This window comes from Schistocerca serialis, chromosome 5 (assembly GCF_023864345.2).
Source record: "Schistocerca serialis cubense isolate TAMUIC-IGC-003099 chromosome 5, iqSchSeri2.2, whole genome shotgun sequence".
NCBI classification, from domain to species: domain Eukaryota; kingdom Metazoa; phylum Arthropoda; class Insecta; order Orthoptera; family Acrididae; genus Schistocerca; species Schistocerca serialis.
In genome coordinates this window covers 80,329,009-80,350,806 of record NC_064642.1, presented here as the reverse complement: position 1 = coordinate 80,350,806, position 21,798 = coordinate 80,329,009, and the positions used below count along the sequence as shown (strand labels likewise).

The 21,798-nt window shown below is 43.2% G+C and overlaps 2 protein-coding genes across 2 annotated transcripts in view; one reads left to right on the top strand and one right to left on the bottom strand.

Annotated features, from left to right (window-relative positions):
- Positions 1 to 16,658, bottom strand: part of LOC126480764 (mediator of RNA polymerase II transcription subunit 23) — a 187,260-nt gene extending 170,602 nt beyond the window's left edge. The window contains exon 1 of the mRNA XM_050104054.1: positions 16,470 to 16,658. Within this exon, the coding sequence (XP_049960011.1) occupies positions 16,470 to 16,514 (45 nt within the window). The 5' untranslated portion in view covers positions 16,515 to 16,658. The remainder of the gene's footprint in view (positions 1 to 16,469) is intronic.
- A 53-nt stretch (positions 16,659 to 16,711) lies between these two features.
- Positions 16,712 to 21,798, top strand: part of LOC126480765 (STING ER exit protein) — a 36,769-nt gene continuing 31,682 nt past the window's right edge. Inside the window, exon 1 of the mRNA XM_050104055.1 lies at positions 16,712 to 16,949. Coding sequence (XP_049960012.1) covers positions 16,829 to 16,949 — 121 coding nt within the window. The 5' untranslated portion in view covers positions 16,712 to 16,828. The remainder of the gene's footprint in view (positions 16,950 to 21,798) is intronic.

Sequence of the window (21,798 nt, the reverse complement as noted above, 5' to 3'; positions counted from 1 at the left end):
GTCCCTCTATGAATGAACAGTCTGTTGTATCCAAAAGAGGTTTAATTATTCCTTCACCCATGCTTTATTAGATAGTTTAATATTTCATCACCTCCTGCAAACTACTTGGATTTTAATTTCTGAATTATTTTTATCAGTACTGTTTTTGTTACTGGTTCCAGGAACAGTGAGTGGGATTGTTGCCCAAGTGTTCTAGGTTGCTTTAACCCTCCAGCCACTGCCAGCACAGGCGTGTGCATTTAATGCAGATATGTTTGTGGGGACTGTGAATACTGTGTTGAATGTAATTTCTGCCCTCTTAGCACATCGGAAGTCACTGTATTCCTGTCAAATCTTTTTCTGTTGCTCCAGAATGATGGAAAATCACCCATGGTTAAAGGGTTAACCTTTGATGACATCTTTGCTCATTTAAATTTTGCACATCCTACTCACCCCATAGCAGAGATGCTGAGTCACAGATAGGCACAACAAAATTACTGTCAGAAAGTGAGCTTTCGGCCAACAAGGCCTTCATCGAAAATAGACAACACTCTCTCTCTCTCTCTCTCTCTCTCTCTCTCTCTCTCTCTCTCTCTCTCTCACACACACACACACACACACACACACACACACACACACACAATCCCAGTCTCTGGTAGCTAAAGCCAGACTGTGAGCAGCAATGCATGATGGGAGAGGCAACCATGTGGTGGGGGTAAGGTGGAGGCTGTGGGGGTAAGGGGAGGGATAGCAGGGTAGGTGTGGGGGACGGTAAAAGTGCTGCTTGCGGCAGCATACAAGGATGAGGTAGAGAGAGCATAGGACATCTAGGTGCAATCGTGAGGTTAGATGGAGTGAAGGGGGGTAGGGTTGTTAGTAGAAAGGGAGAGAAGTAAAAAGACTTTGGGTGCATTGGAGGAATAAAGGGCTGTGAAGTGCTGGAATGAGAGCAGGGAAGGAGCTAGATGGGTGAGGACAGTTGAGGTGTCGCAGGTAGGGTGCAATCGCCAATTTGTCTATTAAAGCTTTCTTGTATGAATGTATGTGGGCTCCAGTGCAAGCAGTCAGAATCCTATACAATCTGCAACGGGTAAGCTGTGTTCTGCAGATGTGTGTCATGACCATATGGCGTGACTGCAGGGTGGAAAGTAGCGGAGAGGCACTTACAGAGTAGTTACACTCTCTAGAACTATAAAAATTGCTAAGTGATCTACAAATAGCCTGTGTGTTTGTGTGGTTTTTGTCTCTATCAACGTACCAACGCTTTCGTTTGGTAAGTTACAGAATCTTTGTGTGTGTGTGTGTGTGTGTGTGTGTGTGTGTGTGTGTGTGTGTGTATATATATATATATATATCTCAATATAATGGAAGGAAACATTCCACGTGGGAAAAATTATATATAAAAACAAAGATGAGGTGACTTACCGAACAAAAGCGCTGGCAGGTCGATAGACACACAAACAAACACAAACATACACACAAAATTCAAGCTTTCGCAACAAGCTGTTGCCTCATCAGGAAAGAGGGAAGGAGAGGGGAAGATGAAAGGAAGTGGGTTTTAAGGGAGAGGGTAAGGAGTCATTCCAATCCCGGGAACGGAAAGACTTACCTTAGGGGGAAAAAAGGACAGGTATACACTCGCACACACGCACATATCCATCCACACATACAGACACAAGCAGACATATGCCCTGAAGCATTACACCAACAACCTGACAGCAGCTTTCGCATCCCGCAACTACCCTCCCGACCTAGTACAGAAGCAAATAACCAGAGCCACTTCCTCATCCTCTCAAACCCAGAACCTCCCACAGAAGAACCACAAAAGTGCCCCACTTGTGACAGGATACTTTCCGGGATTGGATCAGATTCTGAATGTGGCTCTCCAGCAGGGATACGACTTCCTCAAATCCTGCCCTGAAATGAGATCCATCCTTCATGAAATCCTCCCCACTCCACCAAGAGTGTCTTTCCGCCGTCCACCTAACCTTCGTAACCTCTTAGTTCATCCCTATGAAATCCCCAAACCACCTTCCCTACCCTCTGGCTCCTACCCTTGTAACCGCCCCCGGTGTAAAACCTGTCCCATGCACCCTCCCACCACCACCTACTCCAGTCCTGTAACCCGGAAGGTGTACACGATCAAAGGCAGAGCCACGTGTGAAAGCACCCACGTGATCTACCAACTGACCTGCCTACGCTGTGACGCATTCTATGTGGGAATGACCAGCAACAAACTGTCCATTCGCATGAATGGACACAGGCAGACAGTGTTTGTTGGTAATGAGGATCACCCTGTGCCTAAACATGCCTTGGTGCACGGCCAGCACATCTTGGCGTAGTTTTACACCATCCGGGTTATCTGGATACTTCCCACTAACACCAACCTATCCGAACTCCAGAGATAGGAACTTGCTCTTCAATATATCCTCTCTTCCCGTTATCCACCAGGCCTCAATCTCCGCTAATTTCAAGTTGCCGCCACTCATACCTCACCTGTCATTCAACATCATCTTTGCCTCTGCACTTCTGCCTCGACTGACATCTCTGCCCAAACTCTTTGTCTTTAAATATGTCTGCTTGTGTCTGTATATGTGGGACGATGCTAAGTTCACCGGACTTGGATACGATGTGACGTCATTATGACGTATACACGCTACATCGAAAACGATAGAAACCGTATATCGACTATTCGACTTTTGTGAACTTTCGAGAGGTAGTGACAGGGTAGCGTTGTGCTCTGCGCCACTCGTTTAAATGTGTTTTGCGTTCCTTGCGTTTAAATCGGGTATTGTACTGTGTTTGTGTCCTGTGCGTTGTTTTTCGTTTGCTCGTCTCTAATTATGTGTTCAGCATTCGAGAGACTAATGAGAGAAAATCTGAAAGAGTTCAGCATCGATGACGACGGGCAATTGCGTGGTTATTGTGAATCTCAAGCAGAAATTGATGTACTTCTGACCCAACTGAAGTGCGTCGGTTATTCGTACTCTGTGAGAAGAAGCACTCAGCAGCCAAAATCTTTAGATGCGTCAAGACACTAACCTTTGGTTAAGATTACATTGAGAAATCTACTTCCCCTCATATTTCGTCTCCGGTCGACGATTTTTCTTCAACAATGCCTCATATTTTTCTTTTTAAGTTCGAAATTCAATCATTCTACACACCAGTCATTACTGGACACTAAGGTACCTGTCTCTGCGGTCCGAGTGTAAAATTACTTGGAATTATGGTTGATAAAAGAGTATATTGAGGTGGACATATAAATTACTTAGCTAACAAACTTGCACAAGTTCTCTTTCAGCTATATAAATTAAGAAAAAAAAGTCAGCAAGAGTATGCTGCTACAATATGATATGTACTGACAAGACCAATTGTATGAAACCATACTAAAATATTGATAATAAATAAATATTATTTTCGGCGTAAGCGTTCAACACAAAGGTTGCAGTCAGGAGGGCTATGGGAACGCAGGATACTCTGCAAGGAGAGTTCCCACCTACGCACTTCAGAAAAGCTGGTGTTGGTGGGAAGGATCCAGGTGGCACAGACTGTGAAGCAGTCATTGAAATGAAGAATGTCGTGTTGGACGGCATGGTCAGCACTGAGGGTCCAGCTGTTTCTTGGCTACAGTTTGTTGGTGGCTATTCATGTGGACAGACAGCCTGCTGGTTGTCATGCCCACAAAGAATGCAGCACAATGGTTGCAACTAAGGCTGTAGGTCACATGACTGATTTCAAAGCTAGCCCTGCCTTTGATGGGATAGGTGATGTTTGTGACTAGAGTGGAGTAGTTGGAAGGATGTACGGGACAGGTCTTGCATCTAGTCCTGCTACAGGGATATGAGCCATGAGGCAAGGGGTTTGGAGCGGGGATATTGTGTAGGTTCAGTGGGCAGAGGGGCAGGACGAGAGGTAGTTGAAACTCTGACGGAGAATGTAATTCGGTTGCTCCAGTCCTGGGTGGTACTGAGTCATGACAGGAATGTTAGTCTGTCACTGGACAGTGAGACTTTGGGTGGTGGTGGGTGACTGGAAAAATAAGGCATGGGAGATCTATCTTTGTACAAGGCTGGGGATTGAGCGGGGTGGGGGGTATTACAATCTGCGGCGACCTCAGTGAGAGGGACTGCTCATTACTACAGATGCAGCAGCCACGGGTGGCTAGGCTGTATGGAAGGGACTTCTTGGTATGGAATGGGTGGCAGCTGTCAAAGAGGAGGTACTGGTGGTGGTTGGTAGGCTTGATATGGACAGAGGTACTGATACAGCCCATCTTTGAGGTGGAGGTCAACATTGAGGAAGGTGGCATGTTGGGATGAGTAGGACCAGGTGAAGGGAATGGGGGAGAAAGTGTTGAGGTTCTGGAGGAATGTGGATAGGGTGTCTTCATCCTCAATCCAGGTTGCAAAGATGTCATCAATGAATCTGAACCAGGTGATGGGTTTGGGATCCTGAATGTTTAGGAAGGATTCCTCTAGTAGGCCCATGATAAGGTGGGCATAGGATGGTGCCATGCAGGTGCCCATAGTCCCATAGGCCCAGTGAGAGGAACTGCTCATCACCACAGACGCGGTGGATACAGGTGGCAAGGCTGTATGGAAGGGACTTCTTGGTATGGAACAGGTGGTAGATGTCAAAGAGGAGGTATTGCTGGTGGTTGGTAGGTCTGGTATGGACAGAGATACTGATGTAGCCATCTTTGAGGTAGAGGTCAACATCTAGGAAGGTGGCTGTAAACTTCATTGCACGACATTTCGGCTGGACAACTGCCAGCCGAAATATCGTGCAAGGAAGTTTACGATGATCAGCTGCAAGCCCGAAATCTTTTTGAACAGTTGATTCACTCAGAAAATTTCAAATTTTACATATAGGAAGGTGGCTTGTTGGGTTGAATAGGATCAGGTGAAGCGAGTGGGAGACAAGGTGTTGAGGTCCTAGAGGAATGTGGACAGGGTGTTTTCAGTCTAAACCCTGATCATGAAGATGTCATCAGTGAATCTGAACCAGGTGACAAGTTCAGAATTCTGAATGTTTAGGAATGATTCCTCTAGAAGGCCCATGAAAAGGTTTGCATAAGACGATGACATGCGGGTGCCCATAGTCGTATACCAGATTTGTTCACAGGTAATGTCTTCAAAGCAGAAATAATTGTGGGTGATGGTATAGTTGATCATGGCAACTAGGATGGAGGTTGTTGGTTTGGAATACATCAGGCATTGGAAAGGTAGTGTCCAATAGTGGTAAGACCATGGGCATTAGGGATGTTAATGTAAAGGGAGGTGGCATGAATAGTGACAAGTAGGGTACCATGTGATAAAGGAATGGGAACTGTGGAGTGTCTGTGGAGGAAATGATCGGTATCTTTTGTACAGGAGGGTAGGTTGCGGGTAATAGGCTGGAGGTGTTGGTCTACAAGAGCAAGGATTCTCTCAGTGGGTGTACAGTAAACAACTGCAATGGGGCGTCCTGGGTTGTTGGGTTTATGGACTTTAGGGGCCTAAGGATTTGAGGAGAGACTGGTGATGCTGCTGGATTTCTGGAGTGGTGTCACTGTGGCAGCATTTGTATAATCTGACAGCTGTCAGAGTCCTTCTGCTAGGTAATCCTTGTGGTTCAAAACAACAGTGGTGGAGCCATTGTCAGCATGCAGGATTATAAGGTTGGGATCAGCTTTTGGTGATGAACTGCAGTTCTTTCTGCAGACGATAGTGATGCAAGGTTCAAGGTTAAGAAATTCTGGAAAGTTAACAGGGGGTGATGGTTTGGAATCAGTGGGGGTGGCTCATGGTTTGATGGAGGAGTGAACTGAGTCAGGCAGGATTCAACATTGGTCCTTGGTTGAGTTTGGTTGGTAGGATTGGTGGTGAAAAAGTGTTTCCAAAGTAAGGGCCAGGAAAAGTAGAGAGGCCTTTAACAAGTCCAACATGAGTGTTTTGCCAGTCTACAACTCAGCACCTGCCCTATACGGTGAGTAGCAACTATTCTTATCATAATATTGTTACATTCCATCCTGAGTCTTCCGTTGTTTGTTGAGTATATTAGAAATTTTTGTTCCATTTGTGACTATCTCATTCCCATTTTTCACTGACTTAATCAAATTTCTGTTACTTACATTCTTTTGACTACCACTTTCAGTGTTGATTACAGCCCATTATGATTTCAATTTGATATGGGTGTGTTTATTGAACTGGTTTCTGCTTCTATTATTGATTGGCTGCACTTCTCCTGACACTGTTTATATGTCTCCATATTCCCTGTTTGAGTTCCTTGACTCTAGTCCTGAGTTCAGTTATTTCTTTAGTAAATAACTGCCTACTGTGACCTGGCTTATTCTGGCAGGTCATTTTTGGGAAGACTGCATGAAAATGCTGCATTACTGTGTTAAGAAAAGCATCATACTTCTCATTTGTGCTTTGTGCATGCATTTGTTTCAGTTCAATATTCTTCCCTGTGTTATTTTCTCTTTTGTCTTGCTTTGTTTTGTTTCTGAACTCGTATTTTTGTAGATACAAAACATTAACCCATGATAATCAAAGATGAAATTGAAGATCCGAAATATACACAACATCCTTCTTCAACATTCACAAAACTCAAGCTGGCTAAAGTGACCAAGTGGTTCTAGGCACTACAGTCTGGAACCGGGCGACCGCTACGGTCGCAGGTTCGAATCCTGCTTTGGGCATGGATGTGTGTGATGTCCTTGGTTTAGTTAGGTTTAAGTAGTTTTAAGTTCTAGGGGACTGATGACCTCAGAAGTTAAGTCCCATAGTGCTCAGAGCCATTTGAACCAACAAAACTCAATGAAAGCTGTAAATTATTTAAAATTTCACTATTTAAAATTACCAAAATGACATGAAATAGGCGCCCAGAATACATTCCATCCAAATCTTGTCGCTCAGCATTAAAATTCCAGCAAACAGCATCAGAAGCGTTACATGATCAAGTGGAAAATGTGTCTGAAGAACATGGCAGTAATGAATGCACAAACTGTATTAGTTTATGTTCAATGCAGAAACTTTTAAGTGAAAGTTGGCAGAAGTTGTGTTAAAGGAAAACTGCAAAGTCTTATCTGAGTACTAGCATCATAAGGTAAAGAAAAAATGTGAACTTTTTTAACACTACTGAATACAGAGTAAAAACATCAAGGGTACTACCAAATGCAAGTGGTACTTTTCAAAATAAAGCTATCAAGTCGCAGACAGAATATGTATGGATGTGGAAACATATGCTCTGTGTTTTATGATGATGATTATTATTATTATTATTATGTAAGTTGAATTTATGCTAATGTGAGCGGATGTCTATCTGCCCCTTCACAAAATGGTAAAAAGACTGTATAAGACAAAAAGACTCATTTTGTACCGGAAAGATGTGTAGCCCTACTTATCTTTCAAAGAAAAATATCCTTTTCATTTTACAAAGTTTTGTCAGCTGCACCCACAACAATGAATTACTGTAAGCAGTTGTAGAATGCATAATGTCACCAAACTGTAAATCTGATAGTGCATGAACAATGTCGTATGCAAGCATGCAGTAAACATTACGCCAGTTTGTCATTTATTGCAGGTCATCTTCACTGTGTTGTAGTTTTAATGGCCAGCAGTGAATGCCATTAATACTGTGGAAGCAAATCGATCACATGAATTTCGTGAAATCATTCTGGAGAATAAATTTCAGTTGTATAGGTATAGTTAATACCACTCTGAGTTGTAATGTCTGTCAGGTGATAATATAAAGTCAAAACTAGTTGCATCAAAATAAAGTTTTATTTAGGAGCACCTTTTGGTGATGTACGAAAAATATACACTACTGACCATTAAAATTGCTACACCAAGAAGAAATGCAAATAATGAACGAGTATTCATTGGACAAATTATTATACTAGAACTGACATGTGATTACATTTTCACACAATTTGGGTGCATAGATCCTGAGAAATCAGTACCCAGAACAACCACCTCTGGCCGTAATAACGGCCTTGATACGCCTGGGCATTGAGTCAAACAGAGCTTGGATGGCGTGTACAGGTACAGCTGCCCATGCAACTTCAACACGATACCACAGTTCATCAAGAGTAGCGACTGGCGTATTGTGACGAGCCAGTTGCTCGGCCACCATTGACCAGACGTTCTCAGTTGGTGAGAGATCTGGAGAATGTGCTGGCCAGGGCAGCAGTCGAATATTTTCCGTATCCAGAAAGGCCCGTACAGGACCTGCAACATGCGGTCGTGCATTATCCTGCTGAAATGTAGGGTTTCACAGGGATTGAATGAAGGTTAGAGCCACAGGTCGTAACACATCTGAAATGTAACGTCCACTGTTCAAAGTGTCGTCAATGCGAACAAGAGGTGACTGAGACGTGTAACCAATGGTATGCCATACCATCACACCGGGTGATACACCAGTATGGCGATGACGAATACACGCTTCCAATGTGTGTTCACCGCGATGTCGCCAAACACGGATGAGACCATCATGATGCTGTAAACAGAACCTGGATTCATCCGAAAAAATGATGTTTTCCCATCGTGCACCCAGGTTCGTCGTTGAGTACACCATCGCAGGCGCTTCTGTCTGTGATGCAGCGTCGAGGGTATCCGCAGCCATGGTCTCCAAGCTGACAGTCCATGCTGCTGCAAACGTCATCAAACTGTTCGTGCAGATGGTTGATGTCTTGCAAACGTCCCCATCTGTTGACTCAGGGGTCGAGACGTGGCTGCACGATCCGTTACAGCCATGCGGATAAGATGCTGGTCATCTCGACTGCTAGTGATATGGGCCGTTGGGATCCAGCACGGCGTTCCGTATCACCCTCCTGAACCCACTGATTCCAAATTCTGCTAACAGTCATTGGATCTAGACCAACGCGAGCTGCAATGTTGTGATACGATAAACTGCAATCGCAATAGGCTACAATCCGACCTTTATCAAAATCGGAAACGTGATGGTACGCATTTCTCCTCCTTACATGAGGCATCACAACAACGTTTCACCAGGCAACACCGGTCAACTGCTGTTTGTGTGTGAGAAATCACGTTGGAAACTTTCCTCCTGTCAGCACGTTGTAGGTGTCGCCACCAGCGCCAACCTTGTGTGAGTGCTCTGAAAAGCTAATCATCTGTAGCACATCATCTTCGTGGTGTAGTAATCTTAATGGCCAGTAGTATATTTTATGAAAGCTGTGATGAACAATTTAAAGATGAAGTCTTGTTTAAACAAGGAATGGGAAACAGCTCTTTAACTGCAGAAGAGAATACTTAAGCAACAGAAGAAAGTTCTTAAGCAGAAGGTGTTAAAAAGCCTGTGCAAAGTAAATATTCTGCACAGAAGTGTAAACGAAGGACAGAAAAATACAGGTCTGAATTGCAAATATCTTCACATGTATTTATTCAAGAGGTGAGGTTTTTGTATGAAACTAGCCTATTTTGTTTGGTTTTACAGCAGCAATACCAGGCCATCAAAAAGTTTTGTTTTACGGCACAAAATGAACTGGGGTAATATGTGTCCAAGTTAAAACTACAGAACATGAAGATAGAGAGGGGTTAAAAAACGACTATACGTAAATCCCAATTGACATAAGAGAAGACAGCTAAAAACAGGCACGTGAAGAAACAGCTACAAATGACACCATGCAAAAAAAGAGGCCCAAAAGAAAAAATTAAATGGCCCTCGTCATATTGCTTTGACGAATAAACAGTAAAATGTGGTCCATAGGCCATGCATCATTTTCTAAAACGGCCAATAACTCAGACAGCAAACCCAAGTGGGAATGCTAACAGTTAAAAAATTGGCATTCTGTCAGGAAGTGGCGGACAGTTAAAACTTGGGCGCACATGTGAACAGTGTGGTGGAGGAGCGCCACTTATCACATGACTATGGCTAAAAAGGCAGTACCCAATACGCAACCTAGTTAAAATGACTTCCTCCCGGTGGAAGGGCAAAGAGAGGGTTGTCCAAGCTGCTGGGAGAGGCTTAATAGTCCACACCTTATTCCCATGATGGGAGGACCAATGGCGATGCCAAAGGGGCACCACCTCCTGAAAGATGGCAACACACAGATCATTGAAGGGAATATAGGAACTAGTGGGCTAAAGTACGAGGACTGCAGCCTTGGCAGTAGCGTCAGCAGCCTTGTTTCCTGGCAGACCAACATGACCAGGAACCCACCCACATAGATGTCAAGTGGCTCCACCAAGAGTGAGCAATGACAGTTTTCTTGGACCCTTTGTATTAAGGGATGGGCAGTGTACAGCGCACACGGACTTTGAAGGGTGCTGAGAGAATCTGAGCAGAGGGCACAATTGAAAAGTCTGAGTTGCTGGAGGTACTCTGTGGCCTGATACAGAGTGAAGTGCTTAGCTGTAAATACTGAGCAGTGTGCCGGAAACCAATATCAAAAGATTTGGGCGCCTTTGATAAAGGCACACCCAACACCACAGTCAGTCCGAGAGCCATCAGGATACAGAAAGGTACTATCATGAAGTTCCATGCAAAGGTCGTGAAACTGAAGGTGATAGAGCGAGGCTGGAGTAGCGTCCTTAGGAAGCAAATGAAGGCCAACGTTAACACGGCCCACTCCACGAAGCCAAGATGGTGAAGGGTTCACACCCACCGGAAAGTTGCAGGTAGTGTGAAGTTAAGCCACCGGAGTAAGTACTGAAAGCAGACTCCAGAACGTAACAGAGAAGAGGGACGCGCCCCTTACTGACGATCAAAGGAATCATCAAAGAAAAAGGCATAGGATGGGTGGGGTGGCCACGCGTGGCAGAAAACGGCATTCATACCTGGCGAGGAGAAAGTCACGGCGGTAGGACAGTGGTACTTCAGCAGCTTCAGCATATAGACTCTCAACCGGGCTCGTGTAAAAGGTGCCAGTGGCCAAATGGATGCCACGATGGTGGATAGTGTTGAGACGGCATAAGAGGAACAGACATGCAGATGTATAAACATAGCACCCATAGCCTAGTTTCTAAAGGGTACAAACAGAGGAAGGTGGTTCAATCTGCATCCCAGGAAGTACCACTGAGGAGTAGGACATTGAGGGACTGCGTACAGCGGCCTGCCAGGTAAGACACATTGGAGGACCATGAGAGTTTCCTATCGAAGATGAGCCCCAGGAATTTCGTAGTTTCAACGAATGGAAGGGCAACATGCCTACAATGTAAAGATGACGGGAGAAACCAATTGCGCCACCAGAAATTCCTGCAGAGAGTTTTGTCAGTGGAAAAACGAAAGCCATTGTTGATGCTCCAGGAGTAAAGATGTTCAAGACATCGCTGAAGATGATGCTCAGTGAGACAGGTCCATGGAGAACTACAATAGATGGCAAAATCATCAACGAAACGAAAGCCAGAGATGCCCGGCAGGAAACAGGGTTAATGGCGATAGCAAAGAGGATGATGCTCCAGTCGGAACGGAACCCTGAGGCACACACTGTTTTTCTGGATAACGGTGTGTGACAAGGCAGAACCAACACACACACACCCACAAAACTTGGAATTTTAAAAATTCTTGAAGGAAACAGGGCATGCGGACACAGAAGCCCCACATGTAAAGAGTACCAAGCAGTTCTCCAGTAGGTGTTGTAGGCCTTCTCCAAATCAAAAAACACGGCCACAGTCTGGGATTTCCACAGGAAACCATTCATGACATTGGCGGACAAGGTAACAAGATGGTCAACCTGTGCACTCGTTAGTAAACTGCAAGACTTGAGCCACCATACCAGCCGGGCATGAATCATACGTTCCATCACCTTGCCAACACAGCTGGTGAGAGAGATGGGGCAGTAGCTAGAAGGAAGGTTTTTGTCCTTACCAGGCTTAGGCATGGGTATGACAGTGGCTTCACACCAATGTCTGAGAAATGTGCTCTCTGCCCAGATGCAATTGTACATATTAAGCAGAAAGTGCTTGCTTGCAAGAGAAAGGTGCTGCAACTTCTGAATGTGGATGACACATGGAGCTGGGGCGGAGGATTGGGATGAACTGAGAGCATGCTCTGTCTCCCTCGTAGTAAAGGCAGCATTGTAGCACTCATGATTCTGAGAAGAGAAGGGTATTTCCCAAGCCACCTCCGCTTGTTTCCGATGGAGGAAAGCAGGGCGATAGTGGGAAGAGCTCAAAATTTCCGCGAAATGGCAGCCCTACGTGTTGGAGATAGCATTAGGGTCCATGATGACATCGCCTGCTACTGTCAGGCCGGAAATCAGCGAATGGATCTTGGTCCCAGAGTGTCATCAGAGGTTGGCCCACATGACAGAGGAAGGGGTGGAACTGTTAAAAGAACTAGTGAATGAAATCCAGCTAGCTTTTTTGCTATCATGAAGAGTGGGATGACACTTTGCAAGCATCTGTTTATTATGAATGTGGTTTGCCATTGTAGGGTGGTGGTTAAAAATGTGGAGAGTACGTCTCAGCACGAATTGAGTCACAGTGTGCCTCAGCCCAACAAAGGACTGGGACACAGTGTGGTAAAGAGGAAGTGCGAGGAATTGAATGTTCTGCACCAGTAAGGATAACATTTGTGAGCTATTCCACCTCGTCATCACAAACAGGGAAATCTTGCTGTCTGAAGGTCGCCAGGGAGGAGTAAAACCACCAGTCAGCCTTAGTAAGCTGCATTTTTGGGTGTGCACGTAGGTGGGGTAGAAGTCAGCAAACGGTTAGCACTCGGGAAATGATCACTCGAGTAGGTGTCAGAAAGAATGGACCACTCAAGACGTTGGGCAAGCTGGGCAATGCAGAAGGATAGTTCCAAGTAGGAATAGGTGTGTGAGGAGTCAGAAAGGGACGTTAGTGCTCCAGTGTTAAAGCAGAAGAGGTTAAGTTGATTAAGGTCAGCCAAGAGGACACCTCTCTGACAGGTTCTGGGACAACCCCAAAGGGCATGATGCACATTTAAGTCACCAAGTAGCAGAAATGGGAAAGGCAGCTGCCGAATAAGCTGAAGGAGGTCTGCCCTGGTGACATTGAATGATGGAGGGACATAAATGATAGAGAGGGAAAAAGACATTTGAAGAAGGAAAAGGTGAACTGCAACAGCTTGAACATGGGTAGTCAGGGAGATGGTTTAACTAAGTACATCACCCCATATGAGCAGCATGAGGCCTCCATGAGATGGAATGCCAACCTCAGGGGGAAGGTCAAAATGAACCAGGAAGAAATGGGAAAGCTCCAAGTGGACGTGAGGACGCAATTTTGTTTCTTGAAGGGAGAGTATAAAGGGATGCTCAAATGCTAAAAGCACCTGTAAGTCCTCTTTGTGCGACCAAAGGCCACAAATGTTCAATTAGAGGAGAGTCATGATGAGGAAGAAATGAAGGGGGTGTCACCTTGGTGGCTGCTGATTGACAGCCTGCAAAGACTCACTGCTATAGGGCACAGAAGCAGAAGGATTCTGCTCCATGAGGTCCACAGAAGCATCGGCTTGCCCGTGCTGTCAGTCTGTGGAGTCCAACCCAGAAAAACGGTTGGTGGTGCACACTGACAACACGGAGGCTGGTCGGGCTGAGGTATCTCACGGCAACACCATCAAAGAGGATTTTCGAGTTGGCAAAGGAGAAGACCGTTTGACTTTGTTCGACTTCTTCAATCCTTTCCGGTTAGTAGAGGAAGACTCGGGCATTTCTTGGCTGGAGGGACATAGGAAGTCTTCACAGGAGTACTCTTTCCGTCCTTTCTGAACAACTGATTGTGTAGCCAGTGGCTTCGCCCCTTGAGGCGAGAGTTTGCTGGCTTGTTGCACAGCTGGACAGAGGGGCGAGGGGCATGGAGAGGGGGGGTGGGGGGGTGGCGATGCTACCTTGACACTAGGTGATTTCACAACCTCACAGCTGAATTTGATGTTGCACGTCTGCGTGGCCATGTCCTTCAAGGAGCAAGAGGTAAAATGAACAGAGCTATAAGTGCCAAACGGGAGAACACAGGGTTTGTGACTAGCCAATAATTTGTGAGTGACTCGGTAAGGCACTTTTTCCTTTACCCGGATCTTCCGGACAGCCCGCTCATCAACATACTCGGACAATCCCGAGAGGATGGCATGTCCGCCATTGCAGGTGATACAGCAGGGAGGAGGAGGCAGACAATCACCCTCATGCACATCCCTACCACAGGTTACATATTTGGCTGGGTGTTGACAAGATGTTCTAGTGTGGTTGAAACGATGACACTGGTAGTAGCGTATCGGGTTCGGAATATACGGTCAGACTGTGATAATTTTGTAGCCTGCTTTGATCTTGGACAGAAGCACGGCTCTGTCAAAGGTGAGAAAAAGAGTGCAGGTGGGCACTGAGGAGGAATCTACCTTTTCCATCACCCGACGGACACCAATGATACCCTGATCTTTGAGGTAAGATTGGATACTGGCCTCTGTCAGACCGTCAAGCAGTCTAGTGTAAATACCACCAAGTGAAGAATTCAGAGTTCTATGGGTCTCGACACGAACAGGATAGCCATGGAGAAGCAAGGCGACAAGCAGCTGTTGTGCTTGAGAATCAGAAGCAGTATCCAAAAGTAAAGTGGCTTTCCGTAAACGAGAGCAGGATTTCACAGGGCCAGGAATGGCATCAACACCTTTCTGAATAATAAACAGATTTACCGTTGTGAAGGACTCAGCATCTTCAGTACGTGAAACCAAGAGGAACCCTGGTGCAGCTGGAATGGTCTTTGAGTGTTATCCTCATTTCACGTACATCTCATAGATGTTGACTGTGGAGATGATTGGCTCATTGCAAGAAAATCCCTCATGATTTCCAACATCTCCGATGGCACGCACCTTCCAACTGGAGGCCCCCTTCACAACGGGGCCCACCCGCCTTAGGTGATTGTTCACACCTCCCAAACACCTGACAGAGGGACCAATCAGCAATTTGGGAAGGTAGCAGCTCAGGCAATCATCCCTCCCAGGGCCTGGCCTGTACCAGAGGGTACGTGTGGACCCTACCTTTTGACCCAGGGCTGAGAATTAGACCTACGCATTGCCCAGTCACCTGTTATGCACCAGACGCATGGGCCAGACATCAGGGGTGCACAGGGAGGAAGAAGAAAAAGAGGAACGTCAAACACCGAAGTGGAAGAATGGGAGGAGAAGGGAAACAAAGAAATAAAAAGGGAACAAAAAACAGCTGTGACACTGTTCTTATGTCAGTGACATATAATGCAGAACATTCCCAATAACACCCCAGACAGTGGTGGCTGTGCGGTTCTAGGTGCTTCAGTCTGGAACCGCGCGACCGCTACGGTCGGAGGTTCGAATCCTGCCTCGGGCGTGGATGTGTGTGTTGTCCTTAGGTTAGTTAGGTTTAAGTAGTTCTAAGTTCTAGGGCACTGATGACCTCAGATGCCAAGTCCCATAGTGCTCAGAGCCATTTGAACCGTTTTGAACACCCCAGACATGTTCCCCAAGGGAGGGGAAGAAGAACAGCAAAACGACAGACATGCAGCACAGAAGCGAAAAGATGATGCAAAGGCTGGGGCCCCGTGGCAGCCAAGCACGAACCCGCCAAAGAGTGGCGAGCCCCCTGGCAAGCCATCAAAAAGTGCCAACCCCAAGAAAATTATTAAGAGCTAACAATGAAAACTGACACATTTACAATAAATCTGCCATCAGAAGAAGCATGCAAGTGTTGTGAAAAACAGAAGATACAAATTCATGAACCTTGGTTATAATCAATAACTGTTCAGCATGCTTTGTCACAAATATACTCAATGAGGTAAAATACTGCTGATTCCATTTTTTTCAGCCTAGAAGAGCGACATAAAAAACCGATACAATAAAATGTACCGTAGGCTACATTATAATTTTTTTACCATGCAAGCTTTTCAGCGGGAATTTATAAAAATGGGAGAAATGTATATATTGTCTACCACTTACCACGCATAATCATATAAATAATTATACTGTCAACGAACGGAGAACACATTCAATGAAGAAGTTAACATATGTGCATTAATAATTGTGCCATAGAATGAAGTTAAAAAGTCCTCAAGCAACAAGACAGGAGTTATTTCCGAAGGGGAAAAAAAGAAAAAAAAAGTTAAACTAACGATAGCAATGTTACGCAAAAAATGTATAGTCGTTCAGAGGGATCTAGTGCCTCTGGTCTAATTACAAGTCTGTGCATCAAGTTTCGACGGCTGTTACACGTTACTAATAATGACTACTTCACAAATATAATTAAATGATCATTTTTGATTACTGAAGGAATATTGGGGTTTCTGTGAGGTGATGTTGACAATACGAAAAAGATTATAAGATACGGCACTAGCAAAAAAGAATGCCATTCAATAAGTGCTATGGGCTTACGACTGTAAATTCTCAGAGGTAGTTATTTTTAATGAGTTGTTCTGTCTGCCTTATAAGACGTTCGGAAATGTGGTTCCCTCAAACTGATGGAAATATAAAGACAAAGAGCTGAACGTGATTTATGACGTATTGTTTTAACAATTGCCAGAAGCGGCGAACAAACGAAAAGTCTAAAAGTTGCACATTACCAATATTTCGTTGATGATTGCTGAAATATGTCCTTCTGCAGCCATTTTTTTTCAGTTCTATTTACAAGCCGTTAAAACAACAACAAATAAACTTTTTCAGAGTTTACACGAACGCTCACTACAAACATAAACATCATAACTTCTCGTAAACAAAACCACCGGCAGCCAGTACTAGCAAAGTTATTATGTTTGGTGCTTTCGTACCTAAGATGTTAGAACCACCTTGTTACGTCCAAGGAGGTTCCGTCTCGTTTCCGTCGGAATTAACACAATCTATGCCTCGTTGTTTGTACATAATGGAAAACGTTGGTTTGTGTTGGTAAATGTCAATTTCTCGTGGCGTCAGCTAGACTATCAAGATGCCAAAAGTTGTTTCGAGAAGTATAGTGTGCTCTGACACGAAGGACCAGGAAGAATATAGTGAAGAAAAACCGTTACACATTTATTACTGTTTGTGTGGCCAGATGACATTAATATTAGGTATGTCTTTTCTGTTTTCTTTTTTTTTTTAACGTGTAAAACTATACAAAATCAAAATATATTACAGTAACAAACTATACAGTTGACAAGAAACTTGAAACGGAAAAGAACAGCCATTCTGATCGCATGATTCTAGAGAGGTGATAGCAACATCCTCTAGCCTTGGCATTGTTTGTTATTAATACGATGCAATACAGTGAAGCTTTCATGCATCTTCGTCACGGGTCAAAGCCGACGCGTGGGATCGGACGCTTCTGTCGACCCCATTATACTCATACATACTCGCAGATAACTTATATCTGTTGCTACACCACATAGTTTTTTTTTCCTTTTCGAGACACCAATGTCTGTTCAAAAAGAAAGAGAAAAAATACTTTTATTGTACAGATAACAGTATCTGTATGTGACACAGAAATAACTGATAAAACCAAAGAAATGCCCCTCACAGATGAGACTATCAGTGTCTTAGTGGTGAACTGGTAAACAATTCACAACTAAATTCCAGTGTGTGAGCACTCCCTAAAAAGGAATTTAAGCCCAGACAAGGGGGCTCATATGATAGGCCTAGTTTGTAGGTGGGAGGGGCCAGTGAGCTTGGATATGAAGTATTTTTAATATTTTGGGAGATGACTTGTGACTTTTAAGTAGTCATAAAAAAGTTAGAGTTCCAACACTGTTAAAATCTCGCATAAAAACGACTTTTAAATTGTATTCAGGTGGAGGGGAGCTGACTATACTGTATTTATCCCTTTCATGAGAACTAAGTGGGAGGGGGGCTGTTGCTTTGTGGGTATGGGCACCTGTGTACAGATAGCTGGCTGTAACCTGAAATTGTCAGCAGTGGGTTGCAGCAATTCAAAACATATATCAAAAAGATTGGTGAATGGAAGTGGTGTTGGCTATTTGTGGCAGTAGACATGAAACTCAAATTCACCACTAAGGAAGTGGAAGCAGTGTAAAAGGTTGAGCAAGACTCAGCACCAAGTGTATGCATAAACTTGTAATTTGGCCTTTCTGTTGACTGCCATATTCATACCCAGATGTGAGTGAAAACTTTTGATAAAACCTCAGCTTATCCATATGTACATATACATTCTCCAGTCATACTGTCATCATGGAAGAATACTTTAATCATCCAATCATTGATTTGGATATTTATAATTTTGTAATTAGTGGGGATGACAAGACATCCTGTGAAACAGTACTAAATACTCTCTCCAAAAACTACTTAGAACAGATGGTTTGTAAACCCAAGAATGAGTGAAATATGTTAGATCTAATGGCAACAAATAGAACTGACCTTTTTGAGGATGGTCATGTTGAAACATATCCAGTGATTGTGAGGCTGCTGTAGCAGCTGTGATTGCCATAGTACAAAGGGTCACAAAAAAAGTAAGCAGGTACACATATTCAATAAAGTAGATAGAGACAGTTGTCTCGTATCTTGGGGATGAACTTGGAATATTTAACTCTGTGCAGAAGCATGAAGATGAACGGTGGCCCAAGTTTAGAAGAATAGTTGACAAAACTTTGGATATGTATGTACTGTGGAACAGTTAATGAATGGAGAGACCCTTCTAGCGAACAGGATTTAATGTCCCATTGACAAAAAAGTCATTCGAGTCATGATATACAGTCACTAAAAGACAAGTAAATAAAATAAGAAACAAGCATAAAGGAGCAGATGGACAAATGCAAAGTGTTTGGTTGTCAAAACAACATAAAGAAAAAAATGAAAATAGGTCTAGAGATAGTTGTTGATTTGATGCAGCTCTCCATGCCACTCTATCCTGTGCATACCTTTTCATCTCCTAATAACTACTGCAACTTACATTCTTCTCAATCTGCTTACTGTTTTCATCTCAGAGTCTCTCTCTACAATTTTTAGCCCCCACACTGACCTCCAGTACTAAATTGGTGATCCTGTCATGTCTCAAAGTGTGTCCTATCAACTGATCCCATCTTTTGGTCAGATTGTGCCATAAATTTCTTTTCTCCAAAATTCTACTCAGCGCCACCACAATAATTATGCAGTCTACCCACCTAATCTTCAGTATTCTTGTGTAGCACAAGACAAAGGTCCAATCTTTTTCTTTTTATCTTCCGAGAACTACTTCATGCGTTGGCTGATGGCCTGCCTCTGTTCACTTGACATCACTTTCCTGTGTTGTGAATTTTGTTGGTGGACAACAAATTTTCCAGTGTTGATCAGTAGCCTGAAACTTTCCCTGTTGTGTACGGTATTTTTTGTGACATTAAGTTTTCTCAATTCCTTTCTTGTCTCTTCCAGCCATCCCATGCTGTTTTTTAATCTGAAAATGAAGTTAAAAAAATTTTCATCGTTACACTATTGTCATTCATTTTGTATATATGACTGTAAAATTTTAATCTCCTCTTTCTTATTGAATTTATGGTTGTTTCTATAGAGATATCCGTTTCTCCTCTTCATCCATGTGGCATCTTTGTCTTTTGAGGCCCAAAAATTTTTCTGAGGATTTTCCTTTCTTTCTTTTGTAGCTCTTCTTGTTCACTTCTTTTATTCATTGTTAGGCATTCAAATCTGTAAAGTGGTTCCAGTTTAATTACTGCAGCATAATGTTTAATTTTTGTCTGAAATGATACTGATCTTTTATTATATTGGTTTTGGGTGAGTTTGTATGCTAATTTCATTTTCTTCGATCTGTCCTTACTTGTGATGTTATTTAACCCATTTGATTGTATCTATTCTTCTAACTCTTGTTGTTGATGTTTCCGTGTTGCGTTTGTATATATTTTTCTCTGTTGTGTTTATCTTCAATGTATTCCATTTTCTCATATGATACTAGTAATCCGGTTTTAGCTGCAGTTTTGTGAAGTGTTTCTATCATTATCTTTGCATCTGTTTTGTCCTTAGAAACTACTGCAATATCATCAGCAAAGGCAAGACATCTCACCTCAAATCATTCTCTTCCTTCTCCTAGATGGATTCCTTCAATGTTTTTCTCTTTTAGTTCTTTATCCCACACTTGCATGACCTTTTCTAAGACCATATTGAAGAGAATTGGTGAGAGCCTATTGCCCTGTCAAAGTCCTGTGTTAATTCTGCAGGGTTCAGAAACTTCTCCTAGAAATTTAATTTTTGAAGTTGTCTCTGTGAGTGTCTGTTCGACTAATTATCTGGTTGTCAGTACTTGCTTCTTACAGTGTTAGGAATACTGTCTGGCGACAGTATTGTATGCTTTTTCTGAAATGAATGAATGTAATGACTGTGTTAAAGTTTCGCATTGTTCTGGTCCTGAGAATAGTTTTTGAGTTTAAAATTTGCTGTGAGCACAATCTATTTTGTCTGAACCCTGCTTGGTATTCACCAGTTGTGTGTTCTACTTGATCTTCTACCTGATTCAGTAGAGCTTTGGGCACAATTTTGTAGGCGACTGGATGTAGAGGTATGCCCCAGTAATTGTGTGTGTCTGTCCTGTCACCCTTCTTATATAGTTTCCAGTTGTCAAGTATTCTTTTTTTCTCCCAGCAGTCTTTAATAACTTCATAAAAGGTTGCAGCTGCCCACTTCCCTCCCCGTTTCCACATCTCCGCTAATATGCCATCTTCACCTGGCACTCTGTTGTTTTTCAGCTGGCCAATGTGTCGTTCAGTTTGATGCAGTGATTGGGTTTCTGAAGGTGAGTTTTCCTTTCGAGGCTGTCTGAAAATTAGTTATGTTGGTTCCTCGCAGTTCAGAAGCTTTTTGAAGTATTTTGCTAGTAACTCACAGTTGTCTTTGTCGTTAGTAATCAGTTTGCATGTTGAATCTTTTAAATGTAGGCTCATCAGCTTGTAACCTGTTACTTCTTCTTTGAAAACTGTGTAGAAGTTCCTAGTGTTATTCAGTCTAAAATTTGTAGCTATTTCCTCTAATCGTTTGTTGTCATATTTCTGTTTCTCTGTTTGAATAATTTTTAGCGTCTGTTTTCTGATCTCAGGGAATGTGTTCCAGTTTCTTTCCTTTTTGCAGGAGTTCCATTTTCTCCAAGCAGTTAGTCTATGCTCTGTCGCTTCGTCACATGTCTTATTCCACCACCTCTGTTTCTGTCTTCTGTGTGGTTGTTGTAGTTCGTTCACTGTTTCTATGATTGCTTCTGTAATTTCATGCCAGTTTCTATCTTCTTTGCATGAATTCATTCCTGTTTTCTGACAGAAACTTTGTGTCAATTCTATGGACTTTTTTAATTTTGTTGTTTGGTCTTTTAAGTTGAAATTTGGCTTTGATTTTTGCTATAATGTGGTCCAAATCTATGCCTATTCCTCTTCTGACCTGTACGTTCATGATTTCTCTATGGATTTGTTTGGTTATTGCCACAAGATCCAGTTGATATGAGCCTAAATGTTTATTAGGGGAAGACCAGGTCTTCTTTCTCCTTTGTAATTTCCTGAAAAAGGTTGACATTAGTTTTAAGTCAAATTGTCTGCATAAGTTGATGCCTTTCTCCATTCTTATTGGTGTGTTTGTGTGCAGGAATATTTCCTCGTATTTCTGTTCTCTGCCGATCTGTGCGTTGAAGTCTCATATGCATAGTTGTACGTAGTGCTTTGGTATTTTTGGTGTTTCATTTTCTAGTGTCTCCTAAAATTGTTTGAATTTTACTGGATTTTTTTCTGTTGTCATTGTTGGTAGGTGCAGTGCATTTTTGATGGTATAGCCCTTGTTTGCTGGTCTAAATGAGAGAAGTGAGATTTGCTGTGATGAGAATGCAAAATTCGTTGTAGATTCTGTTTGACCATGAAAGCTGTTCAAAGCATAGTGACGTTCTGTTTATGCTTTATGGTCAGTTTTCCTTTATAGATCCAGTAGCCCTCTGATTCAAATTCCCGT